This window comes from Rhinopithecus roxellana, chromosome 13 (genome assembly GCF_007565055.1).
Source record: "Rhinopithecus roxellana isolate Shanxi Qingling chromosome 13, ASM756505v1, whole genome shotgun sequence".
Taxonomy (NCBI): Eukaryota; Metazoa; Chordata; class Mammalia; order Primates; family Cercopithecidae; genus Rhinopithecus; species Rhinopithecus roxellana.
In genome coordinates, this window is record NC_044561.1 from 35,324,414 (window position 1) to 35,349,589 (window position 25,176).

Genomic DNA, 25,176 nt, shown 5'->3' on the forward strand with positions numbered 1-25,176 from the left:
TAATTTCACAAATATTCTGAGCTCACTTCAGCCCAGGGGCCTTGCCAGTTTCTGACATGAAGTACACGCTGGTGGGAGATGGTATAGAGAGATTTTGTTTCTCTCCTAGATGGGCAGCATTGATGGGCACAGGCCCTGGGAAGGGGAAAATATGGCTTGGGGCACTGGGAGATGGCAGAGCTCCTAAGGAAATCGGCCACTGCCAGAAGGGTGGCCTTCTCTGAGCTGGGCTGTCTTACTCTTAAAGCAGCTCCAGAATTGTCCAGCCCCAGAAAAGGGCTGAGAATCCAAGCACCAGGGTTTTGGATGGAACCTGGCTTAGGTGAGCTGTTATCCTTGCCCACATCTAAGGATCTAGTACTAAGGATCAAGTACTAGATCTAGAGCAGGCTGGAGGTTGCTCCCTCTCTCCTCACCACAGGAATAGGCAATTCCTAAAGAGTCATGAAGAAGGACCCCGTTCTCCAGGCTCTGCTCCCAGCCCTGGTGCCACCACCAACTGGCTAAGGGAACTGGAGTGGTTCCTAACTTCGTGGAACCTGTTTCCAGTGTAGAAAAGCATCTGGTGTAGCAGGCACAATGATGTATCCTGTGTTGATGGGATGGATAGGTGATCAAGAAGGGGCACCAGGACAGTTATGTCCATCGGAGGCTGTCACTGTAAGGAGGACCAATCATTTCTTGGAGTCTGTAAGGGCTGGGCCACTCCCATTCTCTCCATCCGAAAAGGGACCCCAGAAACCAAGCAAGCCAGGAGCAGGCAGAAGGCTGTTATATATCATGCTTTTAATACAAACTTAAAAAATCTGGAACAATAGAAACTGTACAGATTTGATCAATCTTTTTGTTTTGTTTTTAAACTAAAATCTCTAAACACACCAATGTCCCATTCCAAAATATTGCACAACATTCTGAATACAAAACCCTTGATTGTATTCCTCCTTCACTAAAGAAAAAAGTTCATGACCCTGCTCCCCGGGCTCCTCTCCAGGCTTGCCTCAATGCCCCCTTCCCATCCCTAGGGAGAAAACTAGAGAATCTATAACTCACTGCATTGAGAAAAAGACATCATTCTGGACTAACAGTTTCCATTCTTCACAAGATAATCCACCTTTTGATTTGTTCCTGGGAAAGAGGGATAGAGGATGGGGAAAGGGGAGAAAAGGTTTTATTCTCCTCTTTTTTTTTAAAGTTTGTTTTTCCTGAAAAAATATGTTTCTCTCATCTTAAGAAAAAATCTTGAAAAGAAAAAAATTGTTTTTTACGTTAGAAATATACATATATTATATATACCTCTTACATTTTACAAATGTAGCAAATTATTCAATACAAACGGACACCAAAAAATGTAAAAAATAAAAAAAAGTTTTCCTACGAAACCAGGTAAATTAGTGCAGATTTCTGTTTTTGTTTTCTTAAAAAAAATAAAATTGAAGCAAAAATGCCTAGATTTGAGACAAGACGGACTGAACTGGGCCCAAGAGCGCAGCACTGGAGTCATGCTCCTGAACACACATTTTTCTTCGTATTTCAAGACACAAAGGGGTTGGTCTCCCCTCTCTCCCTACATGTGAGAAACAAGCTGACCTGGTGCGGGTGGGTGCCTGTGTGTGGCGATGGGAGGAGGGCTAGAAGGGGACGTAAGGCAGCATCCAACCTTTCCCAGAGAGAAGTTATCTGTTGGGCCTGTCACTTGTGTGGGAGCCAAGGATGAGGGGAAGGATGGCCCAGACTGGGCTGGCCCCTGAGAAGTCTAGGGGAACAGATGGTGCTGGGCTGAGAAGCCAGGACATTGCCTGCCGGGGGAGGTAGAGCTGGTGCACACTGCAGGGAGAGGAGGCTGGCAGTGCCGGCCTGGGCTGGACCCACTGCCATAGCAGTTGCCTACTTGGGGTCCCTGGGTAGGATGGAGTGGGTGGGGTGCCAGGGGCTTTGGTGCTTTCTGGCGATGGGACCCTGATGCCAAGTACCCCTCTTTGCAAAGAAGAAAAAGTTCATGACGCTGATCCCTTGGCTCCTGTTCATGCTTGCCTGGCCTCCTAGGGTTGGAGGAACAAGCCCTCTCCTGCAGAGGCAGGCGAGCAAGCGCTCTCCTATAATCCAACACATCAGGCGGGAGCCCGAGTCCCTGTCAGGACACCACTCTTCGCAGCATCAAGGTCCAGTGGGGTTGGGTCAGGGCAGTGAGAAGGGGTGGCAAGAGGTACCGAGAAGCTCTCAACCAGGCAGGGGCACAAATGCACTCAACACCTCCAACTAAGAGACGCAAAGTCTCAACTCCAGGCTCAGGGCTGCCCCGCACAGACACTAACTCTAAAACCCCACCCTGCCTCCCTGCCCACCCCCAAGGGTGCCCAGGTGAGCAGCTCCCGCTGGGCTAAGGTCACACAACAGGAGGGTGAAGTCCGGGGGCTTCTCATAGGCATCGGGGCTTGGGCATTCCCTCTGCCCTGCAGAGCTAACATTAGTATCTTTTTGGTCAAAAACACAAGTGCAGATCCTTCTGCAGTCTGCAAACCAGTTCCTTCTGCAGTGTTTTCCTCTGGGAGTGTCTTGGGCTCAGCCACAGTGGTGTCACCCCACCATGCACACTGCCCTGCAAAAGGACTGCCGATACCCCCAGCCCATTCCCCAGCCCCACATATAAATAAGCATTTGCTGCAACCCAGAATCACATCCAGAAGGGAAGTTTCACATGGCTTGGAATCCTTTAAAAAAGGACAGCAAACCAAACACACACACACACACACACACACACACACACACACACACACACACACACACACACACCCCTCCCTACCCACAACCTCCAGCCTGGGGAAGAAGGGGCTGCATGAGGGAAAGGAAGGCCACACACATGATGATGGTCTGGGCCTGGAGGGAATGGTGGGGTGGGGCCATAGGACAGAGATGAAAGGAGTTTCACTAGACGAAGTGCTAATCTCCCTGTAGTCACAGACATCAGCTCTAGGCGGAGGGTGTCAAGTGGCCAGCCGGCAGCTCCCTGTGGCCCAGCCTGAAAGGGAGTCGGGACTGGGGTCAGACCTATTCAGGTGGCAGGGCCCGAGAAGGCCTGCTGAGGTTGGATGGCTTTGAGTGCGAGGATAGCTGGGTGACAGAGGCAGTGACACGGGCCAGCCTTTCCCTGTTCCAGGGAGGGTCAGGCTCCAGCTGCAGCTCTTTCTTCCCTGTGAGCTTGGACACACCAATCCTAAACTAGGAGTGTGAAGGAGGAAGGGAGGAGCAGGGAGCAGCAGTTCACATCTGGACCATTCTTAGCACAGGAAGCCACTCATTAAAGATGTTATATAGAAAACTACATGTAAGAAAAAAAAAAGAAAAAGAAATATAAAACCCAAACCAACCAAATAAATCACAGGCCGGTGGGTGAGCGGTAAGGGGTGAGTGAAACACACTTGGGTGCTTTGCGGGGCCCTCCCATTCCGTGCCTGGGCTGGATCTTTTTTCTAGAAGTGAGAGTGAGAAGATCGAAAATCTTTTTGTACATTTTTCTTTTCCTCTTTTTTTTGGCCTTTTCTTTCTCTTTTCTGTGGTCTTGGGTGCTTCTGGCCCCACGGGCAGGTAGACGGTCAGTTGGCCAGCACCACGGGCTGGAACGGCTGGCTGGGATACTGCATGGTGTTCAGGTTGTAGCTGAGGCCTTCCACAAAGGGTGTCTTCTCCAGGAAGAGGCTGTTGGCACCACCTCCAAATACCTGGGCCATGTCAAAGCTGCTGCTGTTGCAGGTGCCAGCCCCACTGCCTCCAAACGGGCCTGGGGTGCCACTGCCCTGGCCATCGGCCGCATCAAAGAAGAGGCTGGGCGAGCCACCACCGTTGTACACGAACTCCTTGGCATTGGGCGAGAGCTGGGACTGAGGGGCCGGGTTGGCCGTGATGAAGTTCAGTGAATGCATAGACAGAGAGAGGCTCTTGTGCTTCAGCAGGCTGTTGGTGGGTGAACGGGCCATGCGAGGCTGCTGTGGTGGCTGCTGGCCACCTGCCCCACTGCTGGCTACACCCCCGCCACTTGCTGCCCCGCCACCCTTCTTCATCTTAGTGGAGCCAAATTTGGTGGCAGCGAAGGAGGCAGTGGTGAAGGTGATGGGCTGAGCGGAGCGGGGAATGAAGGTAGGGCTGGGTGACTGGCCAAAGGATGGTGATGGGGAGTTGGACAGGGAGCTGTCCTGGCTGCCAACGGGCACGAACACCTGGGCGTCAGGGTTGAAGCTGCTCTTGATCTCCTTGTCCAGCTCTGGGGCACCACAACCCTCACTATCATCCAGGTACAGCACTTTCACAGCTCCCTTCTCACCAATCTGGTAGGACACCTCAAAGGGATCAATCCAGACACTCAGCTCCTCAGGCACATTGGCCCGCACATCTTCCACCGCCAGGCCACTCCGCTTGGCAGCCAGCTCCACCACGGGGTCCACCATCTCCCCAATGTGAACACAGCGGAAGCCAGAGCCCTTCAGGGGTTTTTCAGGGTACCAGTGGCCTTCATATTTATTTTTCAAAAGCCGCTCTAGCTCCTCCCCAAATAGGTCTGCCCGGCGCCGGGGCAGCTTGTTGTACAAGTAGGAGATGATAAAGTTCAGGGCCACTTTGATCTCTAGCTGCATGGTCCTTTCCTAGGCAGAGAATCAGCACAGGACACGTGTACAGCCTCGGGCTCCAGACGGCTCTGGGAAATGAGAGGCACCATGAGAAAATATGCAGAAAGCTGGTGGTGACCAACAGCTAAGGATAGATAGAAAAGCACCAACTTTGGATCACACTAGAACCAGGAGCCTATTTCTGCCCCACCAGTGGCTAATGTCTGACTGCGGGCCCTAGTTTCCTCCTTAGTAACATGAGGCCATCATGAAGTTGTTAGTTCAAGGATATAAACTGCCTCACAATGTACCTGGCAATTAAAGGTAATTGATAAAGTTAGCTACTGTTGGCTGGGCATGGTGGCTCATGCCTGTAAGCCCAGCACTTTGGGAGGCCGAGACAGGTAGATCACAAGGTCAAGAGATTGAGACCATCCTGGCCAACATAGTGAAGCCCCAACTCTACTAAAAATATAAAAATTAGCTGGGCATGGTGGCAGGCGCCTGGAGTCCCAGCTACTTGGGAGGCTGAGGCAGGAGAATCGCTTCAACCCAGGAGGCAGAGGTTGCAGTGAGCTGAGATCATGCCACTGCACACCAGCCTGGCGACAGAGCGAGACTCTATCTCAAAAAAAAAAAAAAAAAAAAAAAAAAAAAAAAAAAAAAAGCTACTATTTTTAAGTAATTCTAAAGACATAGGGAAGCTGTGTTTTCCACCATCTTGAGAATTCAGGTCACTGTATGAATGACACTAAAAAAATCAAGTCCCTAAATCAGGTGAAGAAGAGAAGGCTCTTGCTGTCTCTGCAATATCTTGGTGAAGTCGTGCCCCCAAACTGTCATAAACTAAGATGTAAGTTTAAAATCTTTGGTGGTTCTCCTTAAATGAAAAGGAATACAGGTCACTGAACAGGAAAGAGCACTGCCAATTTTTCACTGGGGGCCTGGACTCCAGTCACATCCATCTGTCATCATGGGCCCCATGGGTGTGTATGCTGTCTGGCTCAGTCTGGGCTTGCAGAACTGATTGAAGAACTCCGGCCGGGTGCAGTGGCTCACGCCTGTAATCCTAGCACTTTGGGAGGCCAAGGCGGGTGGATCACCTGAGGTCAGGAGTTTGAGACCAGCCTGACCAACATGGAGAAACCCTGTCTCTACTAAAAATACAAAAAATTAGCCAAGCGTGGTGGTGCATGCCTGTAATCCCAGCTACTCAGGAGGCTGAGGTAGGAGAATCGCTTGAACCCGGGAGGCGGAGGTTGCGGTGAGCCGAGATCGCGCCATTGCACTCCAGCCTGGGCGACAAGAGTGAAACTCCGTCTCAAAAAACAAAACAAAACAAAACAAAAAAAGAGTAAGACAAGAGCATGAGCCCCAGGAAAAAGGCAAGACCTGTCACAATCAGAGATGTGGACCAACAAGGGAACTGCTGACTGGGGGCTGCCATAGGGAAGCAGAAAAATGGAGAGAGAAGTTTCTGGTGAGAGTGTAAGTGATGAGGGTGGCAGAGGAAAGAAATTTTCCATCACCCTGCAGCCTCCAGCAGGGACCCATCATCACTCAGTCTCCCAGGGACTGTCTGACCACCTGTCCTCGGCAGCAGATCAGATTTATCAAGTGTTTTGAGATCCCTGAAGAGAAGGCAGCCCAAGATAAACACCAGATTGTTATTTTGGGATTCTCTCACAGCCAGATCCCACTGAGGTCAAAAAGGTTTATTCCCTCGGCCTGGGCCAGCCTCATGTCTCAGGAAGATGATCTGTGAGGTCCTGAGAGCCAGTGATCCTAATCTCATTTTCTCCAAAAGAGCAGCTCCGGGGCTCATGCTGGGGGAGAAACTGAACTGAAAGAGCCCTCTGAGGGGAGGCAGCGCCAGAACATGTTCCGAGCCAGACCTCTGGGCAAAGCTGTGCTGCTGAGCTAAACACAGAGACATGACTTCTCCATGGACTGTCAAGGGCATCTTCTGTCCTGTGAAAGACTCGGAGCTGGATTTTGATTCAAATCCTTTCTGGATCCAGCTTTAAGTATCCAGGTGCTAATTTCAGGCTTGGGGATTTTGAGTTTCCTAAACACCTGCCCCAACACATTTCCCTGTAATTCTCACGCCTGGGTCCATGGCTCTTAAGGGGTATTTAATTTAATTTAATTTTACTTTATGTATGTATGTATGTATGTATGTATGTATGTATATATTTTGAGACTGAGTCCGTATGTATGTATGTATGTATGTATGTAGAGACTGGGTCTCATTCTATCGCCCAGGCTGGAGTGCAGTGTATTTATGTATGTATGTATATATGTATGTATTTTGAGACTGAGTCTCATTCTATTGCCCAGGCTGGAGTGCAGTGGCACGATCTTGGCTTACTGCAAACTCCACCTCCCAGGTTCAAGTGATTCTCATGCCTCAGCCTCCCGAATGGCTGGGACTATAGGTGCCTGCCACCACACCCAGCTAATTTTTGTACTTTTAGTGGAGATGCGGTTTCACCATATTGGCCAGGCTGGTCTCAAACTCCTAACCTAAAGTGATTTGCCTGCCTTGGTCTCCCAAAGTGCTGGGATTACAGGCATGAGTCAACACACACAGCCTTAAGGGGCATTTTGGGGACTAAATCCTCAGAAAAAGATTTCTGGGGTGAATGTATCAGAGAAGACTCACTGGGTCAATCTGGAGCAGCATGACAGTTGCTAAATCTAGTTAACTCTCATTTCAGGTCTGAGGAACAGAGACGGTCACATGGGACTCAGCAGAGGTGCCACAACTATGCCTCTCCCAAACCTTCCACAAGAACACTCAGGACTCAGAATACCCTGGTTTCCCTCTTTTCCCAGCCTTTTCCTTAAAGACTTCATCTCTAAGTTTCTTCATACGTCTATGTTTTTCTTTTTCTTTTTTTTCCTCTGTCACCCAGGCTAGGGTGCAGTGGAAGGATCACAGCTCACTGCAGCCTCCACCTCCCTGGGCTCAGGTGATCCTCCCACTTCAGCCTCCAAGTAGCTGGGACTACAGGCGTGCACCACCACACACGGCTTTTTTTTTTTTTTTTTTTTTTTTTTGCGAGATGGAGTCTCATTCTGTCACCCAAGCTGGAGTGCAGTGGCGTGATCTTGGCTCACTGCAACCTCTGCCTCCTGGGTTCAACCAATTCTCCCCCTTCAGCCTACTGAGTAGCTGGGATTACAGGCATCCACCACCACACCTAGCTAATTTTTGTATTTTGAGTACACACAGGGTTTCATCACGTTGGTCAGGCTGCTCTTGAACTCCTGGCCTCAAGTGATCCACAAGCTTCAGCCTCCCAAACCGGTGGGATTACAGGCATGAGCCACCGCATACGGCCTCATGTTTCTTTTGTATTTTTATGTAGAGATGGGGTTTCACCATGTTGCCCAGGCTGTTCTTGAACTCCTGCGCTCAAGTGATGCACGTGCCTCAGTCTTAAATGTCTATTAATGATCAATACAGATCAAATTCAGGCTCTTTTGAGCATAAAAAGTAAGAATACTAGAGGCCGGGCACGGTGGCTCATGCCTGTAATCCCAGCACTTTGGGAGGCGGAGGCGGGCGGATCATGAGGTCAGGAGATTGAGACCATCCTGCCTAACACGGTGAAACTCCGTCTCTATGAAAATACAAAAATTAGCCAGGCGTGGTGGTGGGCACCTGTAGTCCCAGCTACTAGGGAGGCTGAGGCAGGAGAATGGCATGAACCCAGGAGGCGGAGGTTGCAGTGAGCCGAGATCGTGCCATTGCACTCCAGTCTGGGCAACAGAGCAAGACTCTATCTCAAAAAAAAAAAAGTAAGAATAGTAGAAAGAATAAAAAGGGCTTTCTGTTTATAAGGATCAGGCTCATCAGCAGATACAAAGCTGCCCACCAGAACCATGGGCCTTTCTTCAGGAACAGAGGTCTGAAGGGCCACGTGGTCCATAGAGGTGTCCAACAAGGAGCAGACTAAAAAGTTCTGAAGAGCCAGGTGTGGTGGCTCACACCTGTAATCCCAGCACTTCGGGAGGCCGAGGCAGGTGGATCACTTGAGGCTAGGAATTCAAGACCAGCCTGGCCAACATGGCGAAACCCCGTCTCTACTAAAAACACAAATATTAGCCGGGCATGGTGGCTCATACCTGTAATCCCAGCACTTTGTGAGCCTGAGGTGGGCAGATCACAAGGTCAGGAGTTAGAGACCAGCCTGACCAACATGGTGAAACCTTGTCTCTACTAAAAATAAAAAATTAGCCAGGTGTGGTAGCATGCGCCTATAACCTCAGCTACTCAGGAGGCTGAGGCAGGAGAATTGCTTGAACCCGGGAGGCGGAAGTTGCAGTGAGCCAAGATCGCGCCACTGCACTCCAGTCTGAACGACAAAGTGAGATTCTGCCTCCAAAAAAAAAAAAAAAAAAAAAAGTTGTGAGGCAAGTTGATACTGGTTCCCTAGAATGGAACCTGGTGTTAAAGACAGTGCTTCCAAAGTATTTTTGAAATCTAAAACAGACTGGTCAACATATGATACTTCTCCCAAGGCACCACATGGCCTCTTAAAATGCACCTCTTGGTATTCCACTGAGAGCAAAGGGCTTCTACACCTTTCCAGGCCTCCTCAAACCTGGCTGCATAATTGCCTTCAAGTTAACTACTCCTGAACAGTTTGGCCTCAAAATGAGAGCATTTTAAATGCAGGCCAAAGTCATTGGGAAATAAGCCTCCCACCCCAAAATACAATAGAACCACTGTCATCAGCCCTGCCTAGCTAACCATTTTCTGCAGCATAAGCAACTAAAGCTGCACACCAATTTATACCTCAGTGATGTTGCCGCACAAATAAGGAAGCATATAATGCCACCTTTGCCTCTTTAATTAGAGAACAGGCTGGACCAGATGGCTGTGGGGTGGAACCTTATAAAAATGATGGACAACCAGAATGAGATTTTCTGCTCTATCAGCTCAGGCTCTAATTTTGACTGCAAGAAGCTTATGGAACAGAGGATTAAAGCACTGGTGCTGGCTTGTCTTTAGCTAAAGATAGGAGTGGCCATTCAGAGGAGTTTGTTCATTTTTTAAAAAAGCTACGAACAAATTCTAGTGCTTATATATAAAATATTTATGTATTATAATATTATAGTAAAATTAGAAACCTTAGAAATAACTACCTGTCAATAAAGGGAACAAGTAAAGGGATTCGCTTAAGTGGCTGCAGAGTATGCTAAGATCTTTTCCAACCCCAGTGTAGGCACAAACAGCCAAAAAGGGAGCAAGAAGAATAAAAATCTCCCTTTTGTCAACCTATTAAAAAGGGCAAATACGAGAGCAAAATTCTGTCCAATTTCACTAAGAATCTTACCCTCACTTGTTTACTAACAGCAGCAAAGTTAACCTGGATTCTGATCCCTTGTGCTGACTTGCGTTTTAAAGAGTAGGTGCCTAGGAGAAAGACGACGAGGGAACTAGGGCGTGAAGCTCGAAAGAAGCCTCAGTCAGTGCAGATTCCAGAGAGAACTTCTGACAAAAATGTGAGGAAAGTGTGTGTGTGTGTGTGTGTGCGCGCGCGCGCCTGCCTGCTCTAATGTCAGAAGCAAAGGAAGACTTTTGGCTTCCCCCCAGCCCGCCCCCGAGACGGAGTCTTGCTCTGTAGCCCAGAGTTGGAGGGCAATGGCGCCATCTTGGCTCACTGCAACCTCCGCCTCCCGGGTTCAGCCAACTCTCCTGCCTCAGCCTCCCGAGTAGCTGGGATAACAGGCGCTCAGGACCACGCCCAGCTAAGTTTTGTATCTTTAGTAGAGACGGGGCTTCACCATGTTGGCCAGGCTGGTCTCGAACTCCTGACCTCGTGACCCGCTCACCTCGGCCTCCCAAAGTGTTGGGATTACAGGCGTGAGCCATGGCCTAGCCAGATTTTTTTTTTTTTTTTGAGATCGAGTTTCACTCTTGTTGCCCACGCTGGAGTGCAGGGGCGTGATCTCGGCTCACTGCAACCTCCGCCTCCCGGGTTCAAGCGATTCTCCTGCCTCAGCCTCCCGAGCAACTGGGATTACAGGAATGCGCCACCACGCCCGGCTAATTTTGTATTTTTAGTAGAGACGGGCTTTCTCCATGTTGGTCAGGCTGGTCTCGAACTCCCGACCTCAGGTGATCCGCTGCCCGCCTCAGCCTCCCAAAGTGTTGGGATTACAGGCGTGAGCCATAGCACCTGGCCGGAAGATTTTTTAGAAAGAAAATTCTGTTTCAAAGAGGGAAAGGGGGGATAATGGTGATGGAATCCACTGAGCCCCAAACCTAAAAAAATATTCAGACACCTCTAAGTCTTAAACGTGCAAACTGTCCTACAGTGACGGACTACAGGACTCAACTGAGCGTGCAGGGCCAGTAGGTGTCACAGACCGGGTGGATGCCCGGGGAGTGAGAGCCAAACGCAGGCAGCTCCTCTCCTTGGTAAGACACGGGATCCGCCCCAACTCACTGGTCCCAGAGGCAGCGGCCCAGACGGGCGGGTGTGGATTGAAAGGCTTCCAGGAGTGGTGCCGACTGACTGCACCACCACACCCAGTCTCACATCATCTACCCCAGACATAGACCGGTCAACTCTAGGTCTGACTACAAGGACCGTTTCGGCTAAGAAGACCCTTTCTAGGGCACTCCATGATCCTGAGAAGCCAGGAAAACTCGACTCAACCCAAACGTAGGTGGAGAGGCCGGCGGTGAGGGCGCGCTCTGCACTCTGGGAATTGTAGTCCTCGAACGCCTCCGGAACAGGCGGTAGCGAGTGACCTACTTTCCCTGCACACTACACTTCCCTGAGTACTTTGCGAAGGCCCAAGTGGCCGCAATACGCATGCCCAGTAAGGGGAGCGGACCAAGGGTCGAAGAGCCCAGGAAAAGTTTCCGATGCACATGCGCGCTGTGGCGGGCCGGCGCCCCCCTCCCATCGCCTAATACATTTCATATAGATTCTACCCCAAAGGCCTACTCCCCGTATTGTATGGCCCCACCACATCCTCTAGGCTTTACGAGAGCATAACTTTCCCACCTTTCCCTTCATCGCCTTCCATCACTGTTGAAACTAGGACCTGCTTCTAATGAGCTTTTTCTGGGTGAAAGGGGTGGGCTGGCTTAGATAAGGTCACGACCCCCTTTCCCGCACTCAATCTGAATTCCAGGGCCTGGGCGGTCCGTGTGGGGTTGCTGGATGGACGGTGGATTCAAAGGGAAACGGGTCTTTTTCACTTAATGCCTAGCGGACTCGGCTCCAGCGCCCCAACAGCCAGGAAAGGAGAGGCAGGAATCAAACCCAGTTCTCCCGTCCTCCCGGCCAAAGAAATTTCCAGTCAAGCTGTGGGGAGGCGCCAGGCCAAGGCCAGCAGGGCCCAAGCCTCACCCCATTTCTAATCCAAGTCTGAGTAACCAGATCCGGGAGAGGGAAATAGGAAAAGGTTCCCAGGCAGAGAAGAAAAAGCTGTACACCTGACATCTGAGCATCTTCTCATACTAAAATTCTGTGTCTCCTCCCATTGCAAGGTCTGCTCTACGAGCAGACTTACCAGATCTTCGGCAAGCTCCCCTACTGGGTGTTAAACCTCCTTAATCCTTCCTCCCACACAAGCTTCTTTCCCCTATGCTTCACGGAGGAACGGGGGCAGAAGCCCAAGAAAGAAATAGGATTGTTTTTCTGCCGGAAAATCAGAGTTGAAGGACCCATTCCCAGGGTAGGGTGGGTAAGAAGGAGAAAAAGACCCTTTAGATACGGAGTAGCACCAGAGACTGGCCTCCACCGGCCCCAAGCTGAAGCTTGCTGTGCGGGGTTCTGGTTTCTCCTGGGGGAGGGAGAGGGCCTGCCGGCTGTGCCTCCTCTCTGCACCCTCCTTCCCCTCCCAGATTTCTGGTGGTCAAGGGCACAGTTCATCCTCTGGACAGGAGGGGAAGGAGTTTGGGGATAGGGCCCCACCTCGCAGGCACCTTACCAAGATAAGCAGAATCCACTCATTGGCACTGCTCTAAGGGTACTTTTTTCTGCCCAATTTTCCATTAAAACACTGAAGAGTATAAAGAGCTCAAGCCGAAATGGTGAACTCTGGCTCAGTGGCCCAAGGACAATCTCCACTGACCTGTCCCCTCGCCAAAGGGGGTGTCCAACCTCCACCCTTCAGGCTCCACAGAGCCAGAAATAGAGCCTATTAACAATTACCACCCCCCTTCCCTGCACACGGGAAAAGAAGCAGAAAAACAAGGCCTGGATCCCCTTCCTTCCTCGGATTTATTTAACGGTGGGGGAGTTATGTTTCTTTGAAGAACAAGGAAGATCTAGCGAGTAGCTGGGATATAAAGAACTGGGGGAGGCGGGGAAGGGAGGAAATGCCCCCACCCAGGAGAGGGCCACTCTTGGAACTGGGAGAAAAGGGAGCTCTTGGGCACCCCAGGAGCAGAGATGGCGTGAGAAGAGGAGCAGGGGAAAGTGGGATCTAGAGGGAAGCTGGATGGCGAAAGAAAATGCTGGCCAGGCGGGAGGGAGCGGCAGCAACGTGGAGAATCCAGCAAAGCGTGAGTGGGGCGGGGTGGGAGAGGCAGTTCGGCCGGCTGGGTCTCGGGGCGGGCCCCCCGCCCGCACACCCCCCAACTCACTCACTCGGGTCTCCGCGGCGGCGGGGCGCTCTGCCGGCCGCAGGGCGGCTTCTCCCTCCAGGGTGGTCCTGAGCACCGGGCGGAGGTCGCTCTCCCTTCCTTCCCGGGCGCCGCTGGGCCGGGGGGCCGAGGTCCTTTTCGTCGTTGAGGGTTGGGGGACGAAGCAGGGGGCTATGGACTATGACTCTCAAGAATTTCTTTCAGCTCTTAGGAGGTCGGGCTCCGCGGCTGGGGGCCGGAGGGCGGGCGAGCGGGCGGACCAGCCGCGACGACGCGGGGATGGCGGACCGGAGGGTGGTTCGTGTCGCGGAACGGAAGACGGTCTGGGCTGTCGCCGGCGGGCGGTCCTGCCCTTCTGGCCCCGCGTCGCCCGAGCCACTGACTTGCCTCCGCCAACAACCCGCACCTTCCCGCGCCCCGGCCCGAAGTGAGCAAAGTCAATGAAAAGTTTCACCCTTAGCAACCCTGCGCACGGATCCGGCTTCCCCACCCCTGCGTGATGCGTCCCTCCGCCCTGCAGGGGCGGGGCCGGGGCCCGGCCGGGACTACTTCCCAACCAGCCCCGCGCCTCAGCTAGCTGGCGCTGCGCGGACCAGCTCCCAGGCCCTTCTGTGCTCGCAGGTGTTGCGTGCAGCTTCCCCTCGTACCCTCCCCGTCACAGCGCCGCGCCGCACTCCTTTCCTTCATTCCCATACCACTCTCTGAACTTGTGCGCATCGTGTAGGTGTTCTCCAGGAGCGCAACGTGAGGGCCGGGGGCGACCTGGGACCGGGTTGCTCACGGGCCGAGCACAGTGCACTCTCCCTTTAGTTGTGTTTGGGGGACGAGTATCGCGGGGAGGGGAGGGCGTCGCCTTGCCCTCTGGAACCCCCCGCTGAGTCGTCCGCCCTGCACCTGCCTCGGCGCCCAGGGTCCGGACGTTTGCCCGAGCCGTTTCCCGGGGCCTTCCCTCCTGCTCCGAGCGTCTGGCCGTGTCCACGGCGATCCCATCGCCCCAGTTACGGCCTCTGCGGGAGGGGGAGCCGAGGGGACGACGCGGGCTCCGGAAACGTTTCGGACTCGTTTCGGGCAGGCCTGAGTCTTCCGAGCGCCTTGTGCTTCCTCGGGGGACTCAACGTCGAAAGAAAGGCGAGGGGGACTCTGGGGCCTGGGCCACGCTGTGCGGGAGTAAGAGGAGGCGAGGATGAGGCTGCCGGCCATGAAACGAGCCGAGCGCCACAATGGACCTTCCCCTCACCGTCTCTGGCTCCGGAGGGCGCGCGGGCGCAGCTCCCCTCCCAACTCTTGTTTGCTCTCTCTGGCCAGCGACCCCAGTGTGGGGCACGCGGGAGAACCCCATTTCTTCTAGTCACAGTCCCGCTGGCGTGGGATAGTCCCTGACGGTGCAACGGGCGCAAGGCTCGCACCCACTACGGCCCCTCGAGCGGCGGAGCAAGGCTCCGCGAACCCGGGTCGGGGCGCGCCAGGCCCGCGCGCTGAGGCCCCCTGCCCCGGCTCTGGCCACGCGGGCTGCTCTGCCTCTTTGTGACTGTGCGGGACACAGAACCAGGGATAGGGAGGGTCGTCTTCTGCTGTCACAGGCGGACAGGAGTGCCGGAAGATGCAGTCTGGAGCCACCGGGGGACTATGAGTGAGGTCTTCTCCCCTGTCCCTCCTTAGCTCGCCCATTTCCCAGTTCTCCCCTCCCGCCCCCACCTTTTTTGTCATGCCAGACAGTTCCGGCCCAGCAGCAGCCGCCAACCCCACTTTGGGTGGCGAGATCCGAAAGTTTCCAGTTTGCTTTTTTTTTTTCTTGATCGCTTTTTTTGGCAAGGGCGGAGAGCACCGGTAGCGTGGGGGTTTTAAATGCGCTTTCCCTGAATGCAACAGAGACAGGCCGAGCTGGAGGGCAAACTCCACCGGGACAGGGAGGCGGGAGGGAGCCTGAGCGCCCCCCCCATCCCCCACACTTCTGAGCGCCGCAACCCCGGGGGCACCTCCAGGGACTACTTGCTTTGTGCGTCAGCGAGTGACAGCGTCACACACACGCCCCCTCCCGCACAGCCCCGCTGCACCCTCCCTTTCCTCCTACCCTTCCCTTCTCTCTTTTCCCCTAGATCTTCCACCAGGCAGAGAGGCTCAGCCGACCCACACGCTCCCAGAGCACTGAAAGCTAAAAATATAGCAGGCGTGTTAGCAACAGCCTTCCCATTGGTCGGGGGAAAGGGAGAAGCGGTGTCTGATTGGGTTTAGGATCCAGCCGCTAAGACTGGGCCCTTGAGAGTGTGCGTTTGCGCCCGCAGGCAAGGCACGGGATGCTGGTATTCGTAGTCATTAAGGCAGCCATGAAACTAGGTGGGTTTACATCCCAGTTCTGCTACCTACTGTGTGATCTTGATTTAATGCAAAACGCTTGACATCACCAAACCTCAGTTTCCTCATCTATAAAATGGAGCTCGTGTAGGGGATTAAATATGATGCTGTATGTAAAGCCTGGCTCAAATCGTTGCTATTCTTAAAGTTTAGTGTTTGGGCCAAATTGCCTCTGCATATCCTGCATATCCTGTGCTCAGTATGGTGTGCGCTCTCCAATGTGGAACTTCTGACAAAGGTAAAGGTGAAGGTGAGCTGAAGCGAGCTGTCCTACGGCATCTTAGGAGGGACAGCTGGAGTATATATAAGCAGTTAAAGGGTAGACGTCTTCTACCATTCCGGACAGGCTGAGGGAGGGCGGACTGAACCCTTAGAAGGAAGGCCATGAATTTCTGCGTGTTTGTGCATTTAATAGAATCTCTTCTGCAACGCTGGAAAGATACCAGCCCTGAGCAGCAGCAGCAGCATTAGAATGAAATGAGAAATCCAGACTCCTTGGTGGGAGTTCTGGGTAAAAGGTTAGCATGTAAGTAGGAAAAGATAAAATAGAGGGGAAAAAAGGTAACCACCCTTCTCAACTGCTGATGTCTCTATCATTTGGTGAGGAAGAAGTTTTTTTTTTTTTTCCTTCCCAGTGTGTGATTACATCTTGCCAGGGCTTAATTGTGAGCTGAATGCCTACTCAGGCATTCCAGATTCCCCTCCCATTTTGAATAATCATATGTTGACAGGCATGCACCGTGCTTGCAAAAGGGTGAGCTCCGTGAGCAAGCAAGTTAGGCAGGGAGAAGGTGGGGGCACATCCCCTGTCTGAGAGTAAGCAAGATGTGGCGCCATGACAAGTCAGGCTGGTCATAATTGGCCCCACTTAACTCGCATAGATGCATCACCCTTTCATACACACTCCAGGGCAAGAAATTTCGTATTGTTTCTTTGAAGTTATCCAAGAAAATAGTTCCTCAATTTGATTTCTTCAGCAGATGTAAAGACAGAAACTGGTTTTGGGGAAGCGTGGTTGCCTACTTAAGAAAAATGATTTTTAAAAAAAAAATTATTTATTGTTCATTTATTATTTATTTTGAGACAGAGTCTTGCTCTGTTGCTCAGGCTGGAGTCCAGTGGCGTGATTTCAGCTCACTGCAACCTCCACCTCCTGGTTTCAAGTGATTGTCCTGCCTCAGCCTCCTGAGTAGCTGGGATTAGAGGCATGTACCACCACACCTGGCTAATTTTTGTATTTTTAGTAGAGTCGGGGTTTCACCATGTTGGTCAGGCTGGTCTCGAACTTCTAACCTCAAGCACTTGGCTTCCCGAAGTGCTTGGATTACAGGCATAAGCCACCATGCCCAGCTGACAAATGATTTTTTATATATTCACCAATACTGTGAAGTCTAGTAAACAAGGTAAGTAAACCTGTCTTGCTAAGATGCTAAAATGCAGTGTTCAAAGAAAGTAACATTTTAGCTTTGGTGGTTTCAACAGGCCCCTCTGGACAGAGCTGATAAGGAACTGAGTGACTGGGAACAGGTGGAAATAATCAGAGTCTTTTAAGACAGGAAAATTCCAGGCAAGGCAAAGAATCTTTTCCTTCTATATCCTTGCTTCAAACTACAATTAAAAAGCTACAGGTCTGGCTGGGTGCGGTGGCTCACGCCTGTAATCCCAGTACTTTGGGAGGCCGAGGCAGGCAGATCACCTGAGGTCAGGAGCTTGAGACCAGCCTGACCAACATGGAGAAACACCGTCTCTACTAAAAGTACAAAATTAGCCAGGCATGGTGGCACATGCCTGTAATCCCAGCTACTAGGGAGGCTGAGGTAGGAGAATCGCTTGAACCTGGGAGGCAGAGGTTGCAGTTAGCTGAGATCACACCATTGAACTCCAGCCTGCGCAACAAGAGCGAAACTCCGTCTCAAAAAAATCCAAAAAAACGCTACAGGCGCCTGGTGGCTCACACCTGTAATCCCAGGACTCTGGGAGGCCAAGGCGGGTGGATCACAAGAGAAGGAGATTGAGAACATCCTGGCCAATGTAGTGAAACCCCGTCTCTACAGGCTGGGCACCGTAGCTCACGCCTGTAATCCCAGGACTTTGAGAGGCCAAGGCAGACAGATCACCTGAGGTCACGAGTTTGAGACCAGCCTGGCCAACATGGTGAAACACCGTCTCTATTAAAAATACAAAAAAAGGCCGGGCGCGGTGGCTCAAGCCTGTAATCCCAGCACTTTGGGAGGCCAAGATGGGCGGATCACGAGGTCAGGAGATCGAGACCATCCTGGCTAACATGGTGAAACCCTGTCTCTACTAAAAAATACAAAAAACTAGCCGGGCGAGGTGGCGGGCGCCTGTAGTCCCAGCTACTCGGAGGCTGAGGCAGGAGAATGGCGTAAACCCGGGAGGCGGAGCTTGCAGTGAGCTGAAATCCGGCCACTGTACTCCAGCCTGGGTGACAGAGCAAGACTCCGTCTCCAAAAAAAAACAAACAAAAAACAACAACAACAACAACAAAAAATACAAAAAAAAAAAATAGCTGAGCATGGTGGCGGTTGCCTGTAATCCCAGCTACTCAGGAGGCTGAGACAAGATAATTGCTTGAACCTGGGAGTCAGAGGTTGCAGTGAGCTGAGACTGCACGATTGCACTCCGGCCTGGGCAACAAAGTGGGACTCTGTCTCAAAAAAAAAAAAAAAAACTCTTCTCTACTAAAATACAAACAATTAGCCGGGCATGGTGGTATGCGCCTGAGGCTGAGGCAGGGGAATTGCTTGAACCCGTGAGGCGGAGGTTGCAGTGAGCCGAGATCCTGTCACTGCACTCCAGTCTGGTGACAGAGCAAGACTCCATCTCAAAGAAAAAAAAAAAAAAAGCGACAGGTCAGAATAGAGTGACACATAGTCTCTCTGAAATTTAGTCAGTTCAGTTTGATTCCCTAGGAAGTTAATTTTAATTTAGAAGCTGCTAATTGGCAGGCCAAGGTCCACATCTGGCAGATGTATTTTCTTGGCATATACTGACATATTATGGTTTTAAAAGTGAGTTGCCAATATTGAAAATTTGGGATATTGTACAAAAATATCTTAAATTGCCACTTGTCCTAAATTCAAAATATCTGGCAACACTGGGCATTCAAACTGGCAGCAATTGTCTGGAGTTGAATAGCAGCTGTCTCCTTTAGACAGGGCTTGTGTTCTTTGGTTGCCTAAGGTCCCCACCACTCCCCTATTGTGTCCCAGACACAGAGGCTGAGGGTCACATACCATTTATCATCACATTTGGGCTATTCTTCTTTTACCCCTCCCTTTTCAATCAATGATATTACTCACCCGGACTCCTGAGTTTGTGACCCCTTTTTCAGTTTAATTTAGCAAGTAATTGTTGCAGAGGTTGCATATTGTATGCCCTGGGTGGAAGGAGAGGCAAAGGGAACTCAAGGATCTTATTTATGGTCTAGTTAGTTGTTGCTGTTGTTTTTTAATAGAGACAGGGTTTTGCTAGGTTTGTTGGCCAGGCTGGTCTTGAACTCTTGGCCTCAAGTAATCCTACCACCTCCCAAATTGCTAGGATTACAGGTGTAAGCCACCGCACCTGGCCTAGTTGATTTTATTTTTATCCCCCCCCCGCCCCCCCCACCGAGCCTCTCTCTTCTAGTTGTTTTAAAACTTGAGGTTGTCATCCATTAGTGGGGGTCATAAAATTACCCAGTTTAGGCCAGGCACGGTGGCTCATGCCTGTAATCTCAGCACTTTGGGAGGCCAAGGCGGGCAGATCATGAGGTCAGGAGTTGGAGACCAGCCTGGCCAACATGATGAAACACCATCTCTACTAAAAATATAAAAATTAACTGAGCGTGGTGGCAGGCACCTGTAATTCCAGCTACTAGGGAGGCTGAAGCAGGAGAATCACTTGAAACCTGAAGGCAGAGTTTCCAGTGAGCCAAGATCACGGCACTACACTCCAGCCTGGGCAAAAGAATGAAACTCCATCTCAAAAGAAAAACAAAACAAAACCAAACCCAGTTGAATGGATTTCAGCCAGGAATTTTAGAATAGAATGAAAGAAAATGAAAACATCAGGCCAGCTGCGGTGGCTCACGTGTATAATTTCAGCACTTTGGGAAGCCGAGGCAGGTGGATCACAAGGTCAGGAGTTCAAGACCAGCCGGGCCAATATGGTAAAACCCCGTCTCTACTAAAAATACAAAAATTAACTGAGCATGGTATTGGGCGCCTGTAGTCCCAGCTACACAGGAGGCTGAGGCAGGAGAATTGCTTGAACCCAGGAGGTGGAGTTTGCAGGGAGCTGAGATCGTGCCACTGCACTCCAGCCTGGGTGACCGAGACCCTGTCTCAAAAAAAAAAAAAAAAAAAAAAAGAAGAAGAAAATATCAGATTGTAGCATGCACAGTAATATTGTTTCATGAAACTTTTGTTTCTGTTGTATGTAGGTACTAGACATGAAAATAATGCAAATGACAGAAATTGTTGTGGGGTATGGTGCTTCTGGAACCTTTCATGAGATGTCAGGGGCTTGAAAGGAAGAGGTATCCATTTGGCCAGTAGATGGGAAGGTAGAAAGGTATTTCAAACAAAGGAAACAGCCATGGAAAAGGTAGTGAGTATTCAAGGGATGTCCCTTCAACTGCCTGATGGAGTGAGGAGCACAGATAGAAGTCAAGGAAGGAGGCTGGGCATGGTGGCTCATGCCTGTAATCCCAGCACTTCGAGAGGCCGAGGCTGGGGAATCACCTGAGGTCAGGGGTTTGAGACTAGCCTTGCCAACATGGGGAAACCCGTCTCTACTAAAAATACAAAAATCAGCTGGGCGTGGTGGCACATGCCTGTCATCCCAGCTACTCAGGAGGCTGAAGCTGGAGAATTGCTTCAACTCAAGAGACGGAGGTTGCAGTGAGCTGAGATTGAGTCATTGCATTCCAGCCTGGGCGACACAGCAAGATTCTGTAAAAAAAAAAAAAAAAAAAAGCTGGGCGAGGTGGCTCACGCCTGCAATCCCAGCACTTTGGGAGGCCGAGTGCTGTCTCTACTAAAAACACAAAAATTGGCCAGGCATGGTGGCACGTGCCTGTAATTCCAGCTACTCGGGAGGTTGAGGCAGGAGAATCTCTTGAATCCGGGAGGTGGAGGTTGCAGTGAGCCAAGATCCTGTTACTGCACTCCAGCCTGGGCGACAGAGCAAAACTCCATCTCAAAAAACAAAAACAAAAAAGCCTGTAATCCTAGCACTTTGGGAGGCCGTGGTTCAGGAGTTTGAGACTAGTGTGGGCAACATGGTGAAACCCTTTCTCCACTAAAATACAAAAAAAATTGGCTGGGCGTGGTGGCCCATGCCTGTAGTTCCAGCTACTTGGGAGGCCAAGACAGGAGAATCGCTTGAATCCGGGAGGCAGAAATTGCAGTGAGCTGAGATCGCGCCACTGCAGTCCAGCTTGGGCAATGGAGAAAGATTTCATCTCCCCCCTCCCCCCCAAAAAAAGCAAACAAACCAAGAATGGGATTATGAAATTGACAGAGGAGCAGATTTCAGTGGAATTCACTTGACTGACTGAACTGCTGATTTGAGATGCTACAGGGCATTAATCTTATACACACAGAGGCTGATGGAGTGCAGTTAAGGTGATGTTTTGATGAAACAAAGGAATAGTTTTTGAAACATCTATAGTTACAAGATGTCATGTGGACCAAAGTGGTTAATAAGTAACTTAAATTGTTTGTTTTGATACAGAGTCGCTCTTGTTGCCCAGGCTGGAGTGCAGTGGCGTGATCTCTGCTCACTGCAACCTCTGAGTCTCGTGTTCTAGTGATTCTCCTGCCTCAGCCTCCGGAATAGCTGGGATTACAGGCTTTCACCACCACACACGGCTAAATTTTTTTTTTTTTTTTTTTGAGACAGAGAGTTGTTCTGTTGCCCTGACTGGAGTGCAGTGGCATGATCTTGCCTCACTACAACCTCAGCCTCTCGGTTGGGTTCAAGTGATTCGCCTGCCTCAGCCTCCGGAGTAGCTGGGATTACAGGCATTTGCCACCACACCCATCTAAATTTTATATTTTTAGTAGAGATGGGGTTTCACCATGTTGGTCAGGCTGGTCTGGAACGTCTCCTGACCTCAGGTGATCCACCAACCTCGGCCTCCCAAAGTGCTGGGATTACAGGCGTGAGCCACCATGCCTGACCAAAAATCTTTGTTAAAATTTTTTTTTTTTTTCCTGTTATAGACAAGGTTTCATTCTGTCACTCAGGCTAGAGTGTAGTGGTGCCATCGTAGCTCACTGTAACCTTGATCTCCTGGACTCAAGTGATCTACCTCAGCTTCCCAAGTAGCTAGGGCTATATGCACATGGCACCACACCTGGCTAATTAAAAAAATTTTTTTTTAGGTTGGGCACGGTGGCTCATGCTTGTAATCCCAGCACTTTGGGAGACCAAGGCAGGTGGATCACGAGGCCAGGAGTTCAAGACCAGCCTGGCCAACATAGTGAAACCCCATGTCTACTAAAAATACAAAAATTAGGCCGGGCACAGTGGCTCACGCCTGTAATCCCAGCACTTTGGGAAGCCGAGGCAGGTGGATTGCCTGAGGTTAGGAGTTTGAGACCAGCCTGACCAACATGGTGAAAGCCCGTCTCTACTAAAAATACAAAAATTAGCCGGGTATGGTGGCAGGCGCCTGTAATCTCAGCTACTCGGGAGGCTGAGGAAGGAGAATCGCTTGAACCTGGGAGGCAGAGGTTGCAGCGAGCTGAGATCGTGCCATTGCACTTCAGCCTGGGCGACAAGAGCAAGACTTCGTCTACAAAAAAAAAAATTAGCTGGGTGTGGTGGCACACGCCTGTAGTCCCAGCTACTTGGGAGGCTGAGGTGGGAGAACCGCTTGAACCCAGGAGGCAGAGGTTGCAGTGAGCTGAGACCATGCCACTGTACTCCAGCCTGGGTGACAGTGAGACTCTGTCTCAAAAAAAAAAAAAAATTTTTTTTTTTTTGTAGGGATGGGGGCCTCACTATGTTGCCTTGACTAGTCATAAACTCCTGGGCTCCCAAAGTACTGGGATTACAGGCATGCACCACCATGCCAGGCTAATTTTTGTAATTTTAGTAGAGACGGGGTTTCTCCATGTTGGTCAGGCTCATCTTGAACTCCCGACCTCAGATAATCTGTCTGCCTCGGCCTCCCAAAGTGCTGGGATTACAAGCATGAACCACCACGCCCGGCCTGTTTTTTATTCTTGACTAGGGCTTTTTTGCACATTCTAATTACAGTCTGAAAATGAACTGGTCTCTCTACCTCTTTTGACCTACCACACCTTAGTCAGTTTTCTTTTGCTTGTAATACCTGAAACTATGTTATTGATAAAGAGAGAAATGTATCTCTTATAGTTCTGGAGGCTGGGAAGTCCCAGGTTGAGGGGGTACATTTAATGAGAGCATTATCGCTGGGACCTTCTCTGCAGAGTCCCAAAGTGGCACAGGGCATCACATGGCAAAGGGGCTGAGAGTGCTGGCTCAGTTTCTCTTCTTACAAAGCTATTGGTCCCGCCCAGGTGCGGTGGCTCACGCCTGCAGTCCCAGCACTTTGGGAGCCTGAGGTGGGCGGATCATGAGGTCAGGAGATCGAAACCATCCTGGCTAACACGGTGAAACCCCGTCTCTACTAAAAAATACAAAAAAATTAGCCAGGCATGATGGCGGGCACCTGTAGTCCCAGCTACTCGGGAAGCTGGGGCAGGAGAATGGCGTGAACCCGGGAGGTGGAGCTTGCAGTGAGCCGAGTTCGCACCACTGCACTCCAGCCTGGGTGATGGAGCGAGAGTCCTCTCAAAAAATAAATAAATAAAAGCTATTGGTCCCATTTCTATGAGAACCCATTAATCCACTAACAGTGAAAGGATGGGCCAGGTGCGTTGGCTCATGCTGTAATGGTGGATACATGTTGAAGTGAGTGGATTGTTTGAGGTCAGGAGTTCAAGACCAGACTGGTTAATATGGTGAAACCCCGTCACTACTAAAATTACAAAAATTAGCTGGGCGGGCCGGGCGCGGTGGCTCAAGCCTGTAATCCCAGCACTTTGGGAGGCCGAGACGGGCAGATCACGAGGTCAGGAGATCGAGACCATCCTGGCTAACACGGTGAAACTCCGTCTCTACTAAAAAAAAATACAAAAAACTAGCTGGGCGAGGTGGCGGGCACCTATAGTCCCAGTTACTCGGGAGGCTGAGGCAGGAGAATGGCGTAAACCCGGGGGGCGGAGCTTGCAGTGAGTTGAGATCCGGCCACTGCACTCCAGCCTGGGCAACAGAGTGAGACTCTGTCTCAAAAAAAAAAAAAAAAAAAAAAATTAGCTGGGCATGGTGGCGTGTGCCTATAGTCCCAGCTACTCAGGAGGCTGAGGCAGGGGAATCACTTGAACCTGGGAGGTGGAGGTTACAGTGAGCTGAGATCACGCCACTGCACTCCAGCCTGAGTGACAGACTCTGTCTCAACAAAAAACAAGAACAGTGAAAGGATGAATCCCCTCATGCGGGCAGAGCCCTCATGACCCAATCATTTCCTAAAGGTCCCACTTCTGAACACTGCCACACTGGGGATCAAGTTTTAACATGAGTTTTGGAGGGGACAAACATTCAAACCATAGCAATCACCTCACTGATTCATTAGAATTGCTCAGAGCTCCCTAAACACATCACCCTAGGCTGGGGGTAGTGGCTCATGCCTATAATCCTAACACTTTGGAAGGCCAAGGCAGGCAGATCGCTTGACCTTAGGAGTTCGAGACCAGTCTGGTCAATATGGTGAAACTCTGTCTCTACAAAAAATACAAACAAAAACAAAAACAAAAACAAAAACCCACAAAAGCCAGGCATGTTGGTTCCCACCTCCTAGCTACTCAGGAGGCTGAGTTGGGAGGACTGTTTGAGCCCTGGGGGTTGAGGCTGCAGTGAGCCGTGTTCATGCCACTGCACTCCAGGTTGGGAGACAAAGTGAGACCGTATCAGAATCAATCAATACATAGCACCCTGTTCACGACTGTCTTTGCTTAAGTTGACGCCCCCAACAAATGCCTTTATTTGCCTACTGCACCCTTTGCCTGTAGGTTCCGACATATCAAAGCCCAGTTTATTATTCAGTTTCCTTGACTTTAAGTATTCATTCAATACTAAACACCTACCTGCTACCTACTGGGCAAAACAAACTTGCTTCCTGCTCTGTAGACACAGTCGTAGGTTACTTTCACTAATCACCAAATGCTAAGAAAACACATAGGGTTGGGTGTGGTGGCTCATGCCTGTATTCACAGCACTTTGGGAGGCCAAGGCAGGAGGGTAACTTGAATCCAGGAGCTTGAGACCAGTCTGGGCAACACAGCGAGATCTTGTCTCTATAAAAATTACAAAAAACAGGCCGGGCTTGGTGGCTCATGCCTGTAATCCCAGCACTTTGGGAGGCCAGGAGTTCAAGAGCAGCCTAGCCAATATAGTGAAACCCCATCTGTACTAAAAATACAAAAAATTAGCCGGGCATGGTGGCAGGCGCCTGTAATCCCAGCTACTAGAGAGGCTGGGGCAGGAGAATCGCTTGAATCTGGGAGGCGGAGG

The 25,176-nt window shown here is 50.8% G+C and overlaps 1 protein-coding gene across 2 annotated transcripts; it reads right to left on the reverse strand.

Annotated features, from left to right (window-relative positions):
- Nucleotides 1–767: 767 nt before the first annotated feature.
- TOB2 (transducer of ERBB2, 2) lies at nucleotides 768–15,522 on the reverse strand. Of its 2 annotated transcripts, none has more exons than XM_010376207.2 (2): nucleotides 13,223–15,522; nucleotides 768–4,687 (listed from the first exon to the last, which is right to left on the reverse strand). In XM_010376207.2, the coding sequence occupies exon 2, from the start codon at nucleotides 4,623–4,625 to the stop codon at nucleotides 3,591–3,593; it is 1,035 nt and encodes a 344-aa protein (XP_010374509.1). In that variant the 5' UTR covers nucleotides 4,626–4,687; nucleotides 13,223–15,522; the 3' UTR covers nucleotides 768–3,590. The 2 variants fall into 2 exon arrangements, with proteins under 2 accessions (XP_010374509.1, XP_030771369.1); XM_030915509.1 differs by having other exon boundaries at nucleotides 13,219–15,522.
- Between the last annotated feature and the right edge of the window lie 9,654 nt (nucleotides 15,523–25,176).

Coding starts and splice junctions, on each gene's coding strand:
- TOB2 (XM_010376207.2), bottom strand. CDS start 4,625: ATGCAGCTAGAGATCAAAGTGGCCCTGAACTTTATCATCTCCTACTTG.